This window comes from Eleginops maclovinus, chromosome 4, assembly GCF_036324505.1.
Source record: "Eleginops maclovinus isolate JMC-PN-2008 ecotype Puerto Natales chromosome 4, JC_Emac_rtc_rv5, whole genome shotgun sequence".
NCBI classification, from domain to species: domain Eukaryota; kingdom Metazoa; phylum Chordata; class Actinopteri; order Perciformes; family Eleginopidae; genus Eleginops; species Eleginops maclovinus.
In genome coordinates, this window is record NC_086352.1 from 33,561,638 (window position 1) to 33,575,465 (window position 13,828).

Consider the following 13,828-nt stretch of genomic DNA (forward strand, 5'->3'; position numbering starts at 1 on the left):
CCTGCCCACTTGTCTGATGATAACTTCTACGAACAATTTCAAGTGGTTCCCACCCTCTTCACAGCACAGAAACAGCACTGGTGTAAATGATCTCTCTCTGGCCACACTCAGTTCATCCAACTCAAACCTTTCAAATCAAATCCACTTCCAGTCACTACCGGTATGCCCCATGTCTCTGTCGTGGGGCCTCTTTTTCTCGTCATCTTTCTTTTTCCTCTTGGCCGTATCTTCAGTTAATTAAACATTCACTTTCATTGCTACGCGGATGACACCCAGCTCTATTTGTCCTCCAAACCGACCTCCATCCTCCCTCCCACCTCTCTCTCGGATTGCTTACAGGAAATCAAATCCTGGTTCTCTCATTGACACCAAATCAACCCTAACCAAACCTGACAGTTTCTTCGATTTCCATCTTCAACTCCTCACTCAAATTCATTTTTTTCAGAGCAGAACTGCTAATGCAGTATGGTTGCACATGAAACTTGAAATCATTTGATTGTGAAGTTATTAACTGACATCCCTGCAGTGGAAAATTACATTTTGTGATTTCAGGTTGTTCTCTCTATGCACATTCTCATTTCAGACATATCCTTAAATACTGACAACTCAATTGTTGACAAATGTTCATTTCCCACCAAAATGTATGGAACATACATGTCAGATAAGCCTGTGAGTTTTGCTGATTCTGTGACTTGCTGTACTCACCATATTTGGGCTGACAGACCAAGCTGAACGTATATAAAAAGCTGGAGAGAATCCTCCACTACACAAATCCACACCCAGGATCCAAGGTGAGTTCAGTGTGCACTTTGTTTCAGGGAGTTCAGATTCTCCTGTGTGTGTGTGTCTATGCTCTAAGTGAAGCTGTGTGTGTCCTGCAGGATGTCTGTCTTCAGGTTCTCCGCTCTCGCTCTGCTGCTTCTGGCTGCCTGCTGCTGGGCCGACAGTGAGGTAGGAGCAATGGGAGTGTGATATCTGCTACATTTTCACGTTAAAATGCATGTTTGATGAAAGGATTTCTGACTCATACGAACATGCTCATCTTCCCATCAGCTGTGAAATTCATTTAGCAGTTATTTAAACCTCAGATGAGTCTTTAAGACCATCATTTATTATCTTTGCATTACTTTGTATCATTTCTTTAGTATTATTGCGCTGTATCTGCACAGCATATTTGATTTTAAGAAACACTCTTGAACACAGTGTCTTTTCTTAGGACACAGTATTTGGTTGTTTTGCTGAAAAATTGTTCTGGTAACCTTGAGCTGTAATTTCAAGTCATGGTCCTATATGTTTCTAATGTGTTTCATTCTCTCCTCTAATCCCACGCTGAACCTGCAGGCAGGTATGTATCTATATATTATAATAATTAGACCTCAAGTGCTGACATGCCCAGTTTATGCTCCTGTGTTTTTACACAAAATAAAATGGTGTTGTTGATGTCACTCTGCAGAGAAGGAATCAGAGGAGCTTTCTGTGTCTGAAATTCTGGAGAGAGCCAACACAAATCTGGGTGAGTGTGAGCTGCTGCACCTCCATGCTCCTCATCTTCTATCAGTGTCTCTTAGCAGGAGTTTGAGATGCTGTGTGATGTGTTTCAGTTCGCTCCGACAATGAGCCCATCCTGACTGAATTGGACATCGCCATCGACAACGAGGCCGAGAGAAACGCCGACCCCTGCACCAGCCGTGGCTGCAAGTGGTTGAAGAACAGTGATGGAAAGGTCTACATTCCCTATTACATCACCAACCACTTCTGTACGTGTCACACAGCCAGGCTAACATGACTGTCTGTATACTGTAGGCTTTCCCTTTGAATGCGGCTTCCTGTAGCAGCTTCCAAAATGCTTGAGAATGAGACTGAGCGGAGAACTGTTCATCTAGTATATACAGTACTGTAATAGGTAAACTAAGCCAGGTCCCCTGGAGTCATGACATGAATGACAACAAATAAAAAGAGAGTAGAAAAGGTCAAACACAGTAATGATTCAAAACTTAAGAATTAGAAACCAACTAGTCACTCATCAGATGCTCATTATATACTCCAGGTGGGAAGGCCATTTCAATTTTCAGTTATTTATGTAATTTATTTCTTCCTCTAAAGCAGGGGTGCCCAACCTTTTTTGAACCATGATCTACTTTTAAAGTTGATAGTGTGTTGAGATCTACCAAGCCATATCGAAAGCCATAGCGTAGCCACAATTAATTGTGCACCTATATAATAACACAATTTTCAGACACAAAGATCAAGTTTTAACAATAATAATACATTTATTGAAGTAAATGTACGTCGAGCAAAGAATAAGCAAAGTAGGCCTAGGACTGGCCCGTAACAACACAACAACATACAACCCAATTAATACAATGCCTAATTTAAGTTGGAAAAGTGGTTCTCTACCTTAGTGGGACTTCTGGCACTGAGACGAGGAAGCTCTCATAGTCCGGACAGTAGGAGCTGAGTGCCAGCCGTAAGCAGGCCGCAAGGTGGTCATCAGTCCTGGTGGATCTGTATTTTGACTTAATGATTTTCATATGTGAAAAGGCAGACTCACACAAATATGTTGATCCAAAAAGTGCAGTCAAATTCTTTGCAGTTTGAGGTTGGGGTACTTCTCTTTCTGCATTAGATTCCAGAATTGGACGTTTGTGTCAGGTGTAGCTCTTGATTTGAGCTCAATGTCATTATTTAGTGTGAGGATCTCATTCTCAATAGCACCGCTATCCAGGTTGAAGAGTGATGCCACTTTGGACGTTATACAGTCCACATCTATATTTTCCCCAAATAGAAAACTGAGAAAACTGACAACAGGCTCAATGGATGCAAAGTCAGTAAAGCGCCTGTCAAATTCTGACAAGATGCTTTGCACTTGATCATCATAACGTGCACTCTCAAGCTCCACACAGTCTTTGCCCTGACGCTTAAGTTCTGTGTCCATGTGTGGAAAGTTCCGCAGATCACACTGTTGCAACCTGCTTGATAGCAGCTGTACTTGCTTTTAAAGGTGTTCACGGAGCTGATCATGTTGATGATGTGTTTGTTCCTACCCTGCAGCTCTAGATTCAACTTATTGAGCTCGTCAGTCAGATTAGTAAGAAAGGCTAAATCAAGAGCCACTGACTGTCTTCTAGCTGTGCATACTCAGCATGGTTTGAACGTTTCAGAAATTAATTTCGGGCAACAATTCAGAAAACCGTTCCAGAAATGTACCTCTGCTGAGCCACCTTACGTCTGTGTGCAGCAGCAGATCTGTGTGTTCTGCACCGGTCTCCTCGAGTTGCGCATGGAATAATCGCCTCTGCAGACTCCTGGCCCGAACAAAATAGCCAATCTTGTTAGCCACATCCATCACGTCTTTCATGTTTAAAATCTTCCCGCACAACCCTTGCAGGTGAATTATACAATGGTAATTCAGGAAATCCGGGAAAGATTCAGACTGTTTGCACAATCCAATGAACCCAGCAGTACGTCCAATCATTGCTGGAGCCCCATCGGTTGTAATGGAGAAGAGTTTGAAGAGGGGCAACTTGCTCTTACTAACGAATTCCATAAAAACCTGAAAAATATCTGTGCCTCTTGTGTGCCCTTTCAAAGGCAAACTGGTCAGCAGCTCTTCTTTTACACTCATGTTGTTGAAAACCATTCTAATGAACACACATAGCTGAGCCACATCCACAGCATCAGTGGATTCATCGACTTGCAGAGAAAAACACTCACATGTTTCAACATCATTCCTCAATTGCTGTTCAACATCCTCCACCATTCCCTCGCATCGCCGTGTAACAGAATTTCTTGATAGCTGCACATCCTGAATAGCAGACACAATCTCCTTTCCATTTTTAAAATCGGCAAAAAGCGCATCAGCGGCTTCCATGAACGCTTCTTTCACAATCTCACCATCCTTGAAAGATGTCTTTCCTTTTGCAAGAACACGACAGACACGATAAGAAGCTATGGTTGCAGCCTTACTCGTGGTATTGGGCCTGGTAAAAATGGACTGTGGTGCTGCTAGCTGACTTTTCAATTCCTTGACTTTTCGGGCGCGCAGTGGTGATTTAGCTGGGAAGTTTGTATCGTAGCTCTTGGACCGTCTTGAAATGCCTGCTCCAAATTCCCTTTCTTTGGTAAAGCCACATTTGCATTGCAGATAAGACAGATGGACTTGGCATTCAAATACACCAAAAAATAATCCTCCTCCCACTCTGAATGAAAATGATAAGTTATAGTTTTTCAGATATATTCAGTACTGAGCCTTCACGTAACATAGAAGACAGGCAAATCTGAATGGTTTTGTTGAATCCCATGTTTTCTGTCTTATTTGACCATTTATGGGTTTGTAGGCAGTAAATAATGCAACACTCTGCAGGAGTTGTTCATTCTAAAAGAATTTCTGCTGTTGTAAACATAACTGTGATGTAATTTCCAGAAAGAAAGCTGTTAAATAAGATAAACGTTGTGTGCTATGCTCATGCCAGCCTCCCGCGAGAAGGCCATCATCACCCGTGGACTGGAGTCCTTCTCATCCTTCTCCTGCATCCGCTTCAGGCCCACCTATAGCAACGACCGCGACTGGCTGCAGATCGAGTCCCAGAATGGGTGAGAAAATTATGTTGTTGAAAAGTTGGAGATCCAAAACATTTCTCAAAGGTCAGTGCCCTTTAACTGAACTCTGACTCCCTCCAGCTGTTGGTCCTACGTCGGCCGTCGCGGTGGAAAGCAGGTGGTGTCCCTGAACCGTGGAGGATGTCTTTACCACCACACCGTCCAGCACGAGCTGCTCCACGCTCTGGGCTTCAACCACGAGCAGACCCGCTCCGACAGAGACAACCACATCAGAGTCCTGCTGCAGAACGTCCAGTCTGGTAATGGAGCTGGTTATAATTCACAATGATTAAAAGAGGAGAGAAAAAATTGCAGTTTCAAGCCTCTCAAATATTGGGATTTGCTGATTTCATCTGTTGTATATCAAGTTATATAGAGTCCCTTAGAGCCTAAATAAATCTCAAGAGACATTAACAGGTCACTAGGATAATTCTTCAGCAGCTGGATTCTATCCTGTTTAGAAGTGAATTCAAAATAAATTACAAATGTTATTTCTTGTATCTTTTCTAGGTATGGAGCACAACTTCAACAAGATTGCCACCCTGAACCAGGGCACTCCCTATGACTACAACTCTGTCATGCAGTACTTCAGGTGAGAACATCATGGCTTCACTTCCTCCCTGCTGCTGTGTGTTTCTTTGTGTTGGTGTGTGTGTCTCAGTGTAACTGCTCTGTGCCGTCTTCCAGGACTGCCTTCTCCAAGAACGGCCAGCCCACGATGATCCCCATCCCTAACGCCAACGTGTCCTTCGGCAACGCTAAGGAAATGAGCCGTAATGATAAGTCCAGGCTCAACACTCTCTACCAGTGCTGTGAGTGTCCACATGACCACATTTTCACTCCTGTCTGTACTACACATCAGTTTGACCTAACCCTCCTCTCACTCTTACAGAGGAAGCTGATCGCATGTGCTGACTGAGGATCAGAGGAAGACTGTCTCCTGAAGCTCTCTCAACAACAGAAGCTACAGATTCAATCATTCATCATACAATAAAGTTACTTTGATTTTAACATAACACTTTTTCCTTTCATTTTTCATCAAACCGTTTTAGATTTTGTCTCAAAGGCTAAGCCTATTCATACGTATATAATAAATATGATTTGTTTTCATTACACATTTTCTGACATGAAATGTCTAAATATGCAAATGAAGCATCATCTTCAGATAACTTTTTGTAAATGTAGGATAATATTACAGATTGAATTAGACGAAGTAAATAAAAAAACCACATACATGTTTATTTTGGATGTTTGCCCTCAAATAGTCTGGAAGTAGACATGTTATATGTTAATGAATATGTGAGCTGAATGCAGGTGGGGAAAAACTAATATCCAGGTTAATTTTAACATCTGTACAGAGAGACTTGGCTTTTATAATTTGGAATTAAAAAAACGCATGACAGTCTTTCTTCTGTGACATCATATAATAAGAAAAACATTGTACGTGTTGTTTGCTACTGTTGACAGGATACAAAGCCCCCAGTGTCAGTAGCCTCTGAACTTCTATCCACCTGGGCCTGTACTCAACTTGCCTCTTCTTCTTCACTGACAACAGTCAGTGCCTCTGTATCAAGTACAGCAAATGTGTTGTAATTCAATCAGGAAGAGCATCTTTATATCCTGTCATTCACATATTTCCATCTTACTACGCTCACCTCTCCAATCAGTGATCGGGGGCGTTCACTCCCCAGCTAAACCTATCACTTTTGTCTCTCTTCCCACAAGCCAATCAAAGCGCATCGTCGAACCTTTAAATCTGCTCTATCCCCTCCTGACCGTTGTCATTGCAGGTGACTCGATGCAGCCCTCCTCCATCCCCTTCCACCTCCCGTTCCTCCAAATCCAGGATTCACATCAAGCTTTAAGCACTCCTCTTCAGGCCGACCTCCATCAATCCATTCATGCCTCCACCACCAGTGTCTAGACCCCAGGGCAGGGGTGTTTTATTGGCTCAATATTCCCCTCCCAAATGATTCTCCCGTACACTGGGTCTAATCGCCAAACGACATGACATTCATCTGTGTATTCTTGGCAATAAATATATGTTGTATCATCAAAACAAGTCTCTCCTGATTGAATGCCTTCTGATCAACGATAAAGACCTGGAGGACATTATACCATCAGGCTATTTCACACAGTCAACAAGGCTCTTCACTCAGTTGTGTTTTTACAGGCCTTGAAAGTTGCAATCACATACCACTCTTTAAAACAAATCAATCTATGCTAAAGTAATGAACAGTTATAGGCCCATATCAAACCTCCCTTTTCTAGGAAAAATCTTTGAAAAAGTGTTCTTTCAACAACTGAGTAATTTTTTGCACTCAAATAGCTGTTTTGATGTGTTCCAGTCAGGCTTTCGAACACACCACAGCACTGAGACTGCTCTTGTTAAGGTCTTCATTGACATCCACTTAGACACAGACAGAATATCAGTGTTAGTATTATTAGATCTCAGCGCTGCATTTGACACTGTTGACCACAACATATTACTAGACGACTAGAAAACTGGTTGGGATTTTTGGCAACAGTTCTAAATTGGTTTGAATCTTACTTAAAGGACAGGAAACACTGTTTCTATAGCTAACTACTCATCTGAGTGGACAAATATGACATGTGGGGTTCCTCAAGGCTCCATCTTGGGGTCTCTTCTTTTCAACATCTACATGCTACCACTGGCTCAGATAATGAAAAGCAACAAAATAAGTTACCATAGCTATGCAGATGATACACAAATGTACATATTCATTTAATCAGGAGACTAAACAAAGACAAAACTGCAACTCTCAGGTCTTCTGGACCCGTGGTCTGATCTTGTCCCGAGTTAGAACTAAACACAGAGTATTTATGCTCCAAATATATGTGACAAACTACCAGAAATCGGCAGGTCTGCTGCAACTCTTACTACTTTGAAATCCAGGCTGAAGACTTTTCTTTTTGCCGCTGCTTTTACTTGAACTATGCACATCTTACACTGCACTGTAACTTTATTCATGTATTTTATACCTGTCATTCTATATTAGCTTGTTTTATGTTTTTTTTCTTTGCTTTTTAATGACTGTTTTTAAATGACATTTTACAATGTGTTTCCACTGCACTATTTCTTAATGTCCTCATTCATCTTTGTAAAGCACTTTGAACTGACCTGTGTTGAAAGGTGCTATATATATACAGTAAACTTGCCTTTGGAAGCTATACATCCCAAACTTTAAAGGATGAATAATGCTCTTCTGCAGTATCTGTTTTTACAAAGCCTACAGTCATAATAATCAATTGAACCAATCTAAATAAATAAATACTGACATGTAGGCAAGGGTTTTTGCAAACGGTTCCAAGAAGGGAAATAATATAGGATCTGTAGTCTGTAGATAACATAGTTTACCAACATGCCCAGAGGATCTGTCACTGTTATTGCAATTCCGGAAGGGATTATAGAATCATCATAACACACATTCATAATTTCATTCATTTACTGAACCGACCTTTCCCTCACAATACAAAATAAATATCCCTTAAATGTATCTAATTTAATTATTAATAAATAAAAATACAAGAACAATCATAAGACATAACGGAGACATGTGAAATGGGAAACCCCGATAAGCTATAGGAAGTTTGAGATAGGGGGCTCAGACAATTGGCAATCTGGATAGATAAATATAATACATACAGAAAACTCATTTTGCCCGGAGTCTTTCAAATAAAGTTGATGAAAAACATATAGATGATAGACCATATAAACCGTGCAAACATTAACAATAAAAAAAAAACTTCGAAGTGATCCCAAACCACAGAGAGAGCTGAATTGACAACCCAAAATACAACAAAACAAAGCAAAATATTATGTGACATGACATTTTGTCAGAGGTGGGACCAAGTCACTGTTTGGCAAGTCCCAAGTAAGTCCCAAGTCTCAGCAGTCAAGTCCAAGTCAAGTCCCAAGTAAAGACAGAGAAGGGCAAGTCGAGTCCAAGTCCAAGTAACACCAAAGCCAAGTCGAGTCCAAGTCCAAGTCCCAAGCTTCTTCGAGTCCTGAACAAGTCATCATGTACTCTTCACTTAATAATGCCATTATCAGACTAACGATCACACAATTTCAACATATCAACCTAATCTTCAGTATTTTTTTATACATACAGATTAAACTATGCATATATTTTATATATCTGTATATACGCATGCGCCCAAAGACCTTCAAAGTATTGTGTGTGAATGGTGGGTTAGAAATGTATGAGCACGGAAGGCACTACTGTCATCCTAAAGTTGGTAAAGCGCCTTGACTAGTGAGGCATGGACTGTGTGGATGCATGTAACTGGCATTGATGCTTCAGTGGATGCCAGTTACAGTAGGTCAACATTTTGCTTAAATCACAAAGAAACCTAATATTTCAATAAAACAATGTTTAATCTGCATAACAATTAAGCAGCATGACTACACACAATGAAAGGTGCTGGGGGTAGGCGCTTGAGAGACAGACAGACAGAGAGAGAGACAGAGTACACCTCCCTAATCTTAGTTATTTGTGTACATACCTGCAAACTCAGAAGGGCTGAAAAAGGTGACAAACTAAACCGTTGTAGGGGGGTCTGGGGGGTCTGGGGGCATCTGGGGGGTCTGGGGGCATCCCCCCCCACCCCCCCAGCCTTTGTACACGTTGCCTAGCAACGTCGCACATGCGCATTATATCCTGCTCCGCTCCGAGTTATAGTAGTAGGCTATTCATGGGAAACGCATGAACAGCACGTTAAGATCTCGGCCAAGTCGTAATTAAAAGCAGTTGTTCATTATTTAAGTTAAGCGGCGGTAACGCCAGTGTTAAACACGGTGTTAAACACGGTGTTAAACACGCAAATGCCGGTTGGTGTGCGTACGGTACTGAGTGTTTATCGGTCCACGGCCGTAATGAACGTGTCGCATTGGTCCATATGTAATGCGCACGTTCTGTTGTTCCCATTGGCATAGAGCTATTGAACATTAATTTTAACAAAGGATACGGATAACATATAGCCCACGGCAGTTTTGTCATTGTATGTATAGCCTATATTTGTATTACGCTATCATCATTCAACATGTAGAATGAACGTGTTATCTATAGAGTCGATTTACATAGATAATTCACAACCATGAACCTAATCTGGATCTTAAACCTGCCAATTGCAACTGAGAGAGACGCAGACCAGACGGACAGCTCTCGACTAGGCTTCCCTTCCGTGGCACAATTGCATCTTTTCCGTAGATGAAATCCGGGGAAATCGTGAATATTAATGAGGGGAAACCCGGGGATTATCCAATCACGCTGGTTAGGTCCCTGATCCAATCCAAAAAGGCCAAAATCCACCACATGATTGCATTGCTCGCACTTGCCTGCCGGCTCTCTCACTTTGCGGTCTTTGGGGCTTCGCAGGTTCGCATTGCAGGGAAGGATGTCCATGATCAGGAAATTTAGCTTTTGACTCGAGGCATGTCAAGTCATTACAAGTAAAAGAGGCAAAGTCCGAGTCAAGTCTCGAGTTAATAGTATTCAAGTCCAAGTCGAGTCGTAAGTCATGCCGAATTTGATCAAGTCAAGTCTGAAGTCATTAAAATCATGACTCGAGTCTGACTCGAGTCCAAGTCATGTGACTCGAGTCCACATGTCTGCATTTTGTGTATGGCGCTTATGTAGAAAATGTGGAGGGGTGTTTTGCATGTCTATGCCTGGGGCTCCAATATCTCAAATTAAAAAAACAAACAAAAAAACATGTCCCCAGGGGACAATTTAGAGGCATGCAGAGTGGCGAAGTAACACAATATAATAAAATCAAAACCAAAATATATAAAAACCAATGCAATGTAAACTGTACTGATTTTGATCATGGTATAACATTTAAATCTTAGTGCAATTAAACTATACATATGCAGTGAAACATTATAAGGTATTTTATATGGTGAATAGATTAAGCTAACATTATGAGTTGTGAAGATGATAGACTGTCTAGATAATAATCAAAATAATATTTATATTTTATAATAATTAACATTTATTGTCTTAAATATATATTTTTTTAACAGCACTACGAATGCAATCTGTATGAAAAGGATACATGCATAGTTAGTGTCATTTTGTGATTGCAGGTTATTCTTTCTTTGTGGATATTCTCTATTCAGACATATCCTTAAATGCTGACGACTACATTTTCTACAAGTGTTCATTTCCCACCAAAATGTATGGAACATACATGTCAGATAAGCCTGTGAGTTTTGCTGATTCTGTGACTTGCTGTACTCACCATATTTGGGCTGACAGACCAAGCTGAACGTATATAAAAAGCTGGAGAGAATCCTCCACTACACAAATCCACACCCAGGATCCAAGGTGAGTTCAGTGTGCACTTTGTTTCAGGGAGTTCAGATTCTCCTGTGTGTGTGTGTCTATGCTCTAAGTGAAGCTGTGTGTGTCCTGCAGGATGTCTGTCTTCAGGTTCTCCGCTCTCGCTCTGCTGCTTCTGGCTGCCTGCTGCTGGGCCGACAGTGAGGTAGGAGCAATGGGAGTGTGATATCTGCTACATTTTCACGTTAAAATGCATGTTTGATGAAAGGATTTCTGACTCATACGAACATGCTCATCTTCCCATCAGCTGTGAAATTCATTTAGCAGTTATTTAAACCTCAGATGAGTCTTTAAGACCATCATTTATTATCTTTGCATTACTTTGTATCATTTCTTTAGTATTATTGCACTGTATCTGCACAGCATATTTGATTTTAAGAAGCACTCTTGAACACAGTGTCTTTTCTTAGGACACAGTATTTGGTTGTTTTGCTGAAAAATTGTTCTGGTAACCTTGAGCTGTAATTTCAAGTCATGGTCCTATATGTTTCTAATGTGTTTCATTCTCTCCTCTAATCTCACGCTGAACCTGCAGGCAGGTATGTATCTATATATTATAATAATTAGACCTCAAGTGCTGACATGCCCAGTTTATGCTCCTGTGTTTTTACACAAAATAAAATGGTGTTGTTGATGTCACTCTGCAGAGAAGGAATCAGAGGAGCTTTCTGTGTCTGAAATTCTGGAGAGAGCCAACACAAATCTGGGTGAGTGTGAGCTGCTGCACCTCCATGCTCCTCATCTTCTATCAGTGTCTCTTAGCAGGAGTTTGAGATGCTGTGTGATGTGTTTCAGTTCGCTCCGACAATGAGCCCATCCTGACTGAATTGGACATCGCCATCGACAACGAGGCCGAGAGAAACGCCGACCCCTGCACCAGCCGTGGCTGCAAGTGGTTGAAGAACAGTGATGGAAAGGTCTACATTCCCTATTACATCACCAACCACTTCTGTAAGTGTCACACAGCCAGGCTAACATGACTGTCTGTATACTGTAGGCTTTCCCTTTGAATGCGGCTTCCTGTAGCAGCTTCCAAAATGCTTGAGAATGAGACTGAGCGGAGAACTGTTCATCTAGTATATACAGTACTGTAATAGGTAAACTAAGCCAGGTCCCCTGGAGTCAGGACATGAATGACAACAAATAAAAAGAGAGTAGAAAAGGTCAAACACAGTAATGATTCAAAACTTAAGAATTAGAAACCAACTAGTCACTCATCAGATGCTCATTATATACTCCAGGTGGGAAGGCCATTTCAATTTTCAGTTATTTATGTAATTTATTTCTTCCTCTAAAGCAACAATAGGTTAAACAAGCAATCCGACATAGCAAATAAAACACAAAAACACATATTTTTCCTCATAATGTGTGACTGTAAATACCTTTGTTCACTCTCCATCTGAAATGCTGTCTCTTGAAGGGCGCCTCCTCCAAAAACAAACCTGATCTGATTGGCTTGTGAGAGAAATCTGGATAAATTGGGAGGATATATTCAGTACTGAGCCTTCACGTAACATAGAAGACAGGCAAATCTGAATGGTTTTGTTGAATCCCATGTTTTCTGTCTTATTTGACCATTTATGGGTTTGTAGGCAGTAAATAATGCAACACTCTGCAGGAGTTGTTCATTCTAAAAGAATTTCTGCTGTTGTAAACATAACTGTGATGTAATTTCCAGAAAGAAAGCTGTTAAATAAGATAAACGTTGTGTGCTATGCTCATGCCAGCCTCCCGCGAGAAGGCCATCATCACCCGTGGACTGGAGTCCTTCTCATCCTTCTCCTGCATCCGCTTCAGGCCCACCTATAGCAACGACCGCGACTGGCTGCAGATCGAGTCCCAGAATGGGTGAGAAAATTATGTTGTTGAAAAGTTGGAGATCCAAAACATTTCTCAAAGGTCAGTGCCCTTTAACTGAACTCTGACTCCCTCCAGCTGTTGGTCCTACGTCGGCCGTCGCGGTGGAAAGCAGGTGGTGTCCCTGAACCGTGGAGGATGTCTTTACCACCACACCGTCCAGCACGAGCTGCTCCACGCTCTGGGCTTCAACCACGAGCAGACCCGCTCCGACAGAGACAACCACATCAGAGTCCTGCTGCAGAACGTCCAGTCTGGTAATGGAGCTGGTTATAATTCACAATGATTAAAAGAGGAGAGAAAAAATTGCAGTTTCAAGCCTCTCAAATATTGGGATTTGCTGATTTCATCTGTTGTATATCAAGTTATATAGAGTCCCTTAGAGCCTAAATAAATCTCAAGAGACATTAACAGGTCACTAGGATAATTCTTCAGCAGCTGGATTCTATCCTGTTTAGAAGTGAATTCAAAATAAATTACAAATGTTATTTCTTGTATCTTTTCTAGGTATGGAGCACAACTTCAACAAGATTGCCACCCTGAACCAGGGCACTCCCTATGACTACAACTCTGTCATGCAGTACTTCAGGTGAGAACATCATGGCTTCACTTCCTCCCTGCTGCTGTGTGTTTCTTTGTGTTGGTGTGTGTGTCTCAGTGTAACTGCTCTGTGCCGTCTTCCAGGACTGCCTTCTCCAAGAACGGCCAGCCCACGATGATCCCCATCCCTAACGCCAACGTGTCCTTCGGCAACGCTAAGGAAATGAGCCGTAATGATAAGTCCAGGCTCAACACTCTCTACCAGTGCTGTGAGTGTCCGCATGACCACATTTTCACTCCTGTCTGTACTACACATCAGTTTGACCTAACCCTCCTCTCACTCTTACAGAGGAAGCTGATCGCATGTGCTGACTGAGGATCAGAGGAAGACTATCTCCTGAAGCTCTCTCAACAACAGAAGCTACAGATTCAATCATTCATCATACAATAAAGTTACTTTGACT

The 13,828-nt window shown here is 41.6% G+C and overlaps 2 protein-coding genes across 2 annotated transcripts; both read left to right on the plus strand.

Annotated features, from left to right (window-relative positions):
• Nucleotides 1–882: 882 nt before the first annotated feature.
• On the plus strand, nucleotides 883–5,565 carry LOC134863096 (hatching enzyme 1.2-like). The gene is made up of 9 exons (XM_063881366.1): nucleotides 883–951; nucleotides 1,342–1,345; nucleotides 1,445–1,513; nucleotides 1,602–1,757; nucleotides 4,473–4,593; nucleotides 4,681–4,859; nucleotides 5,110–5,191; nucleotides 5,287–5,411; nucleotides 5,492–5,565. Coding segments are annotated over exons 1-9 (807 nt in total). The 3' UTR covers nucleotides 5,494–5,565.
• A 5,478-nt stretch (nucleotides 5,566–11,043) lies between these two features.
• Nucleotides 11,044–13,730, plus strand: LOC134863097 (hatching enzyme 1.2-like). The gene is made up of 9 exons (XM_063881367.1): nucleotides 11,044–11,112; nucleotides 11,503–11,506; nucleotides 11,606–11,674; nucleotides 11,763–11,918; nucleotides 12,695–12,815; nucleotides 12,903–13,081; nucleotides 13,332–13,413; nucleotides 13,509–13,633; nucleotides 13,714–13,730. Coding segments are annotated over exons 1-9 (807 nt in total). The 3' UTR covers nucleotides 13,716–13,730.
• Nucleotides 13,731–13,828: the final 98 nt, after the last annotated feature.

What these genes read in the sequence shown, in the direction of transcription:
- LOC134863096 (XM_063881366.1), top strand. Translation starts at nt 883, where the DNA reads ATGTCTGTCTTCAGGTTCTCCGCTCTCGCTCTGCTGCTTCTGGCTGCC. An exon ending in TTACATCACCAACCACTTCT is followed by an intron (nt 1,758 to 4,472) that starts GTACGTGTCACA and finishes TGCTCATGCCAG; the next exon opens with CCTCCCGCGAGAAGGCCATC. An exon ending in GCTGCAGAACGTCCAGTCTG is followed by an intron (nt 4,860 to 5,109) that starts GTAATGGAGCTG and finishes TATCTTTTCTAG; the next exon opens with GTATGGAGCACAACTTCAAC.
- LOC134863097 (XM_063881367.1), top strand. Translation starts at nt 11,044, where the DNA reads ATGTCTGTCTTCAGGTTCTCCGCTCTCGCTCTGCTGCTTCTGGCTGCC. An exon ending in GAGAGCCAACACAAATCTGG is followed by an intron (nt 11,675 to 11,762) that starts GTGAGTGTGAGC and finishes GATGTGTTTCAG; the next exon opens with TTCGCTCCGACAATGAGCCC. An exon ending in TTACATCACCAACCACTTCT is followed by an intron (nt 11,919 to 12,694) that starts GTAAGTGTCACA and finishes TGCTCATGCCAG; the next exon opens with CCTCCCGCGAGAAGGCCATC.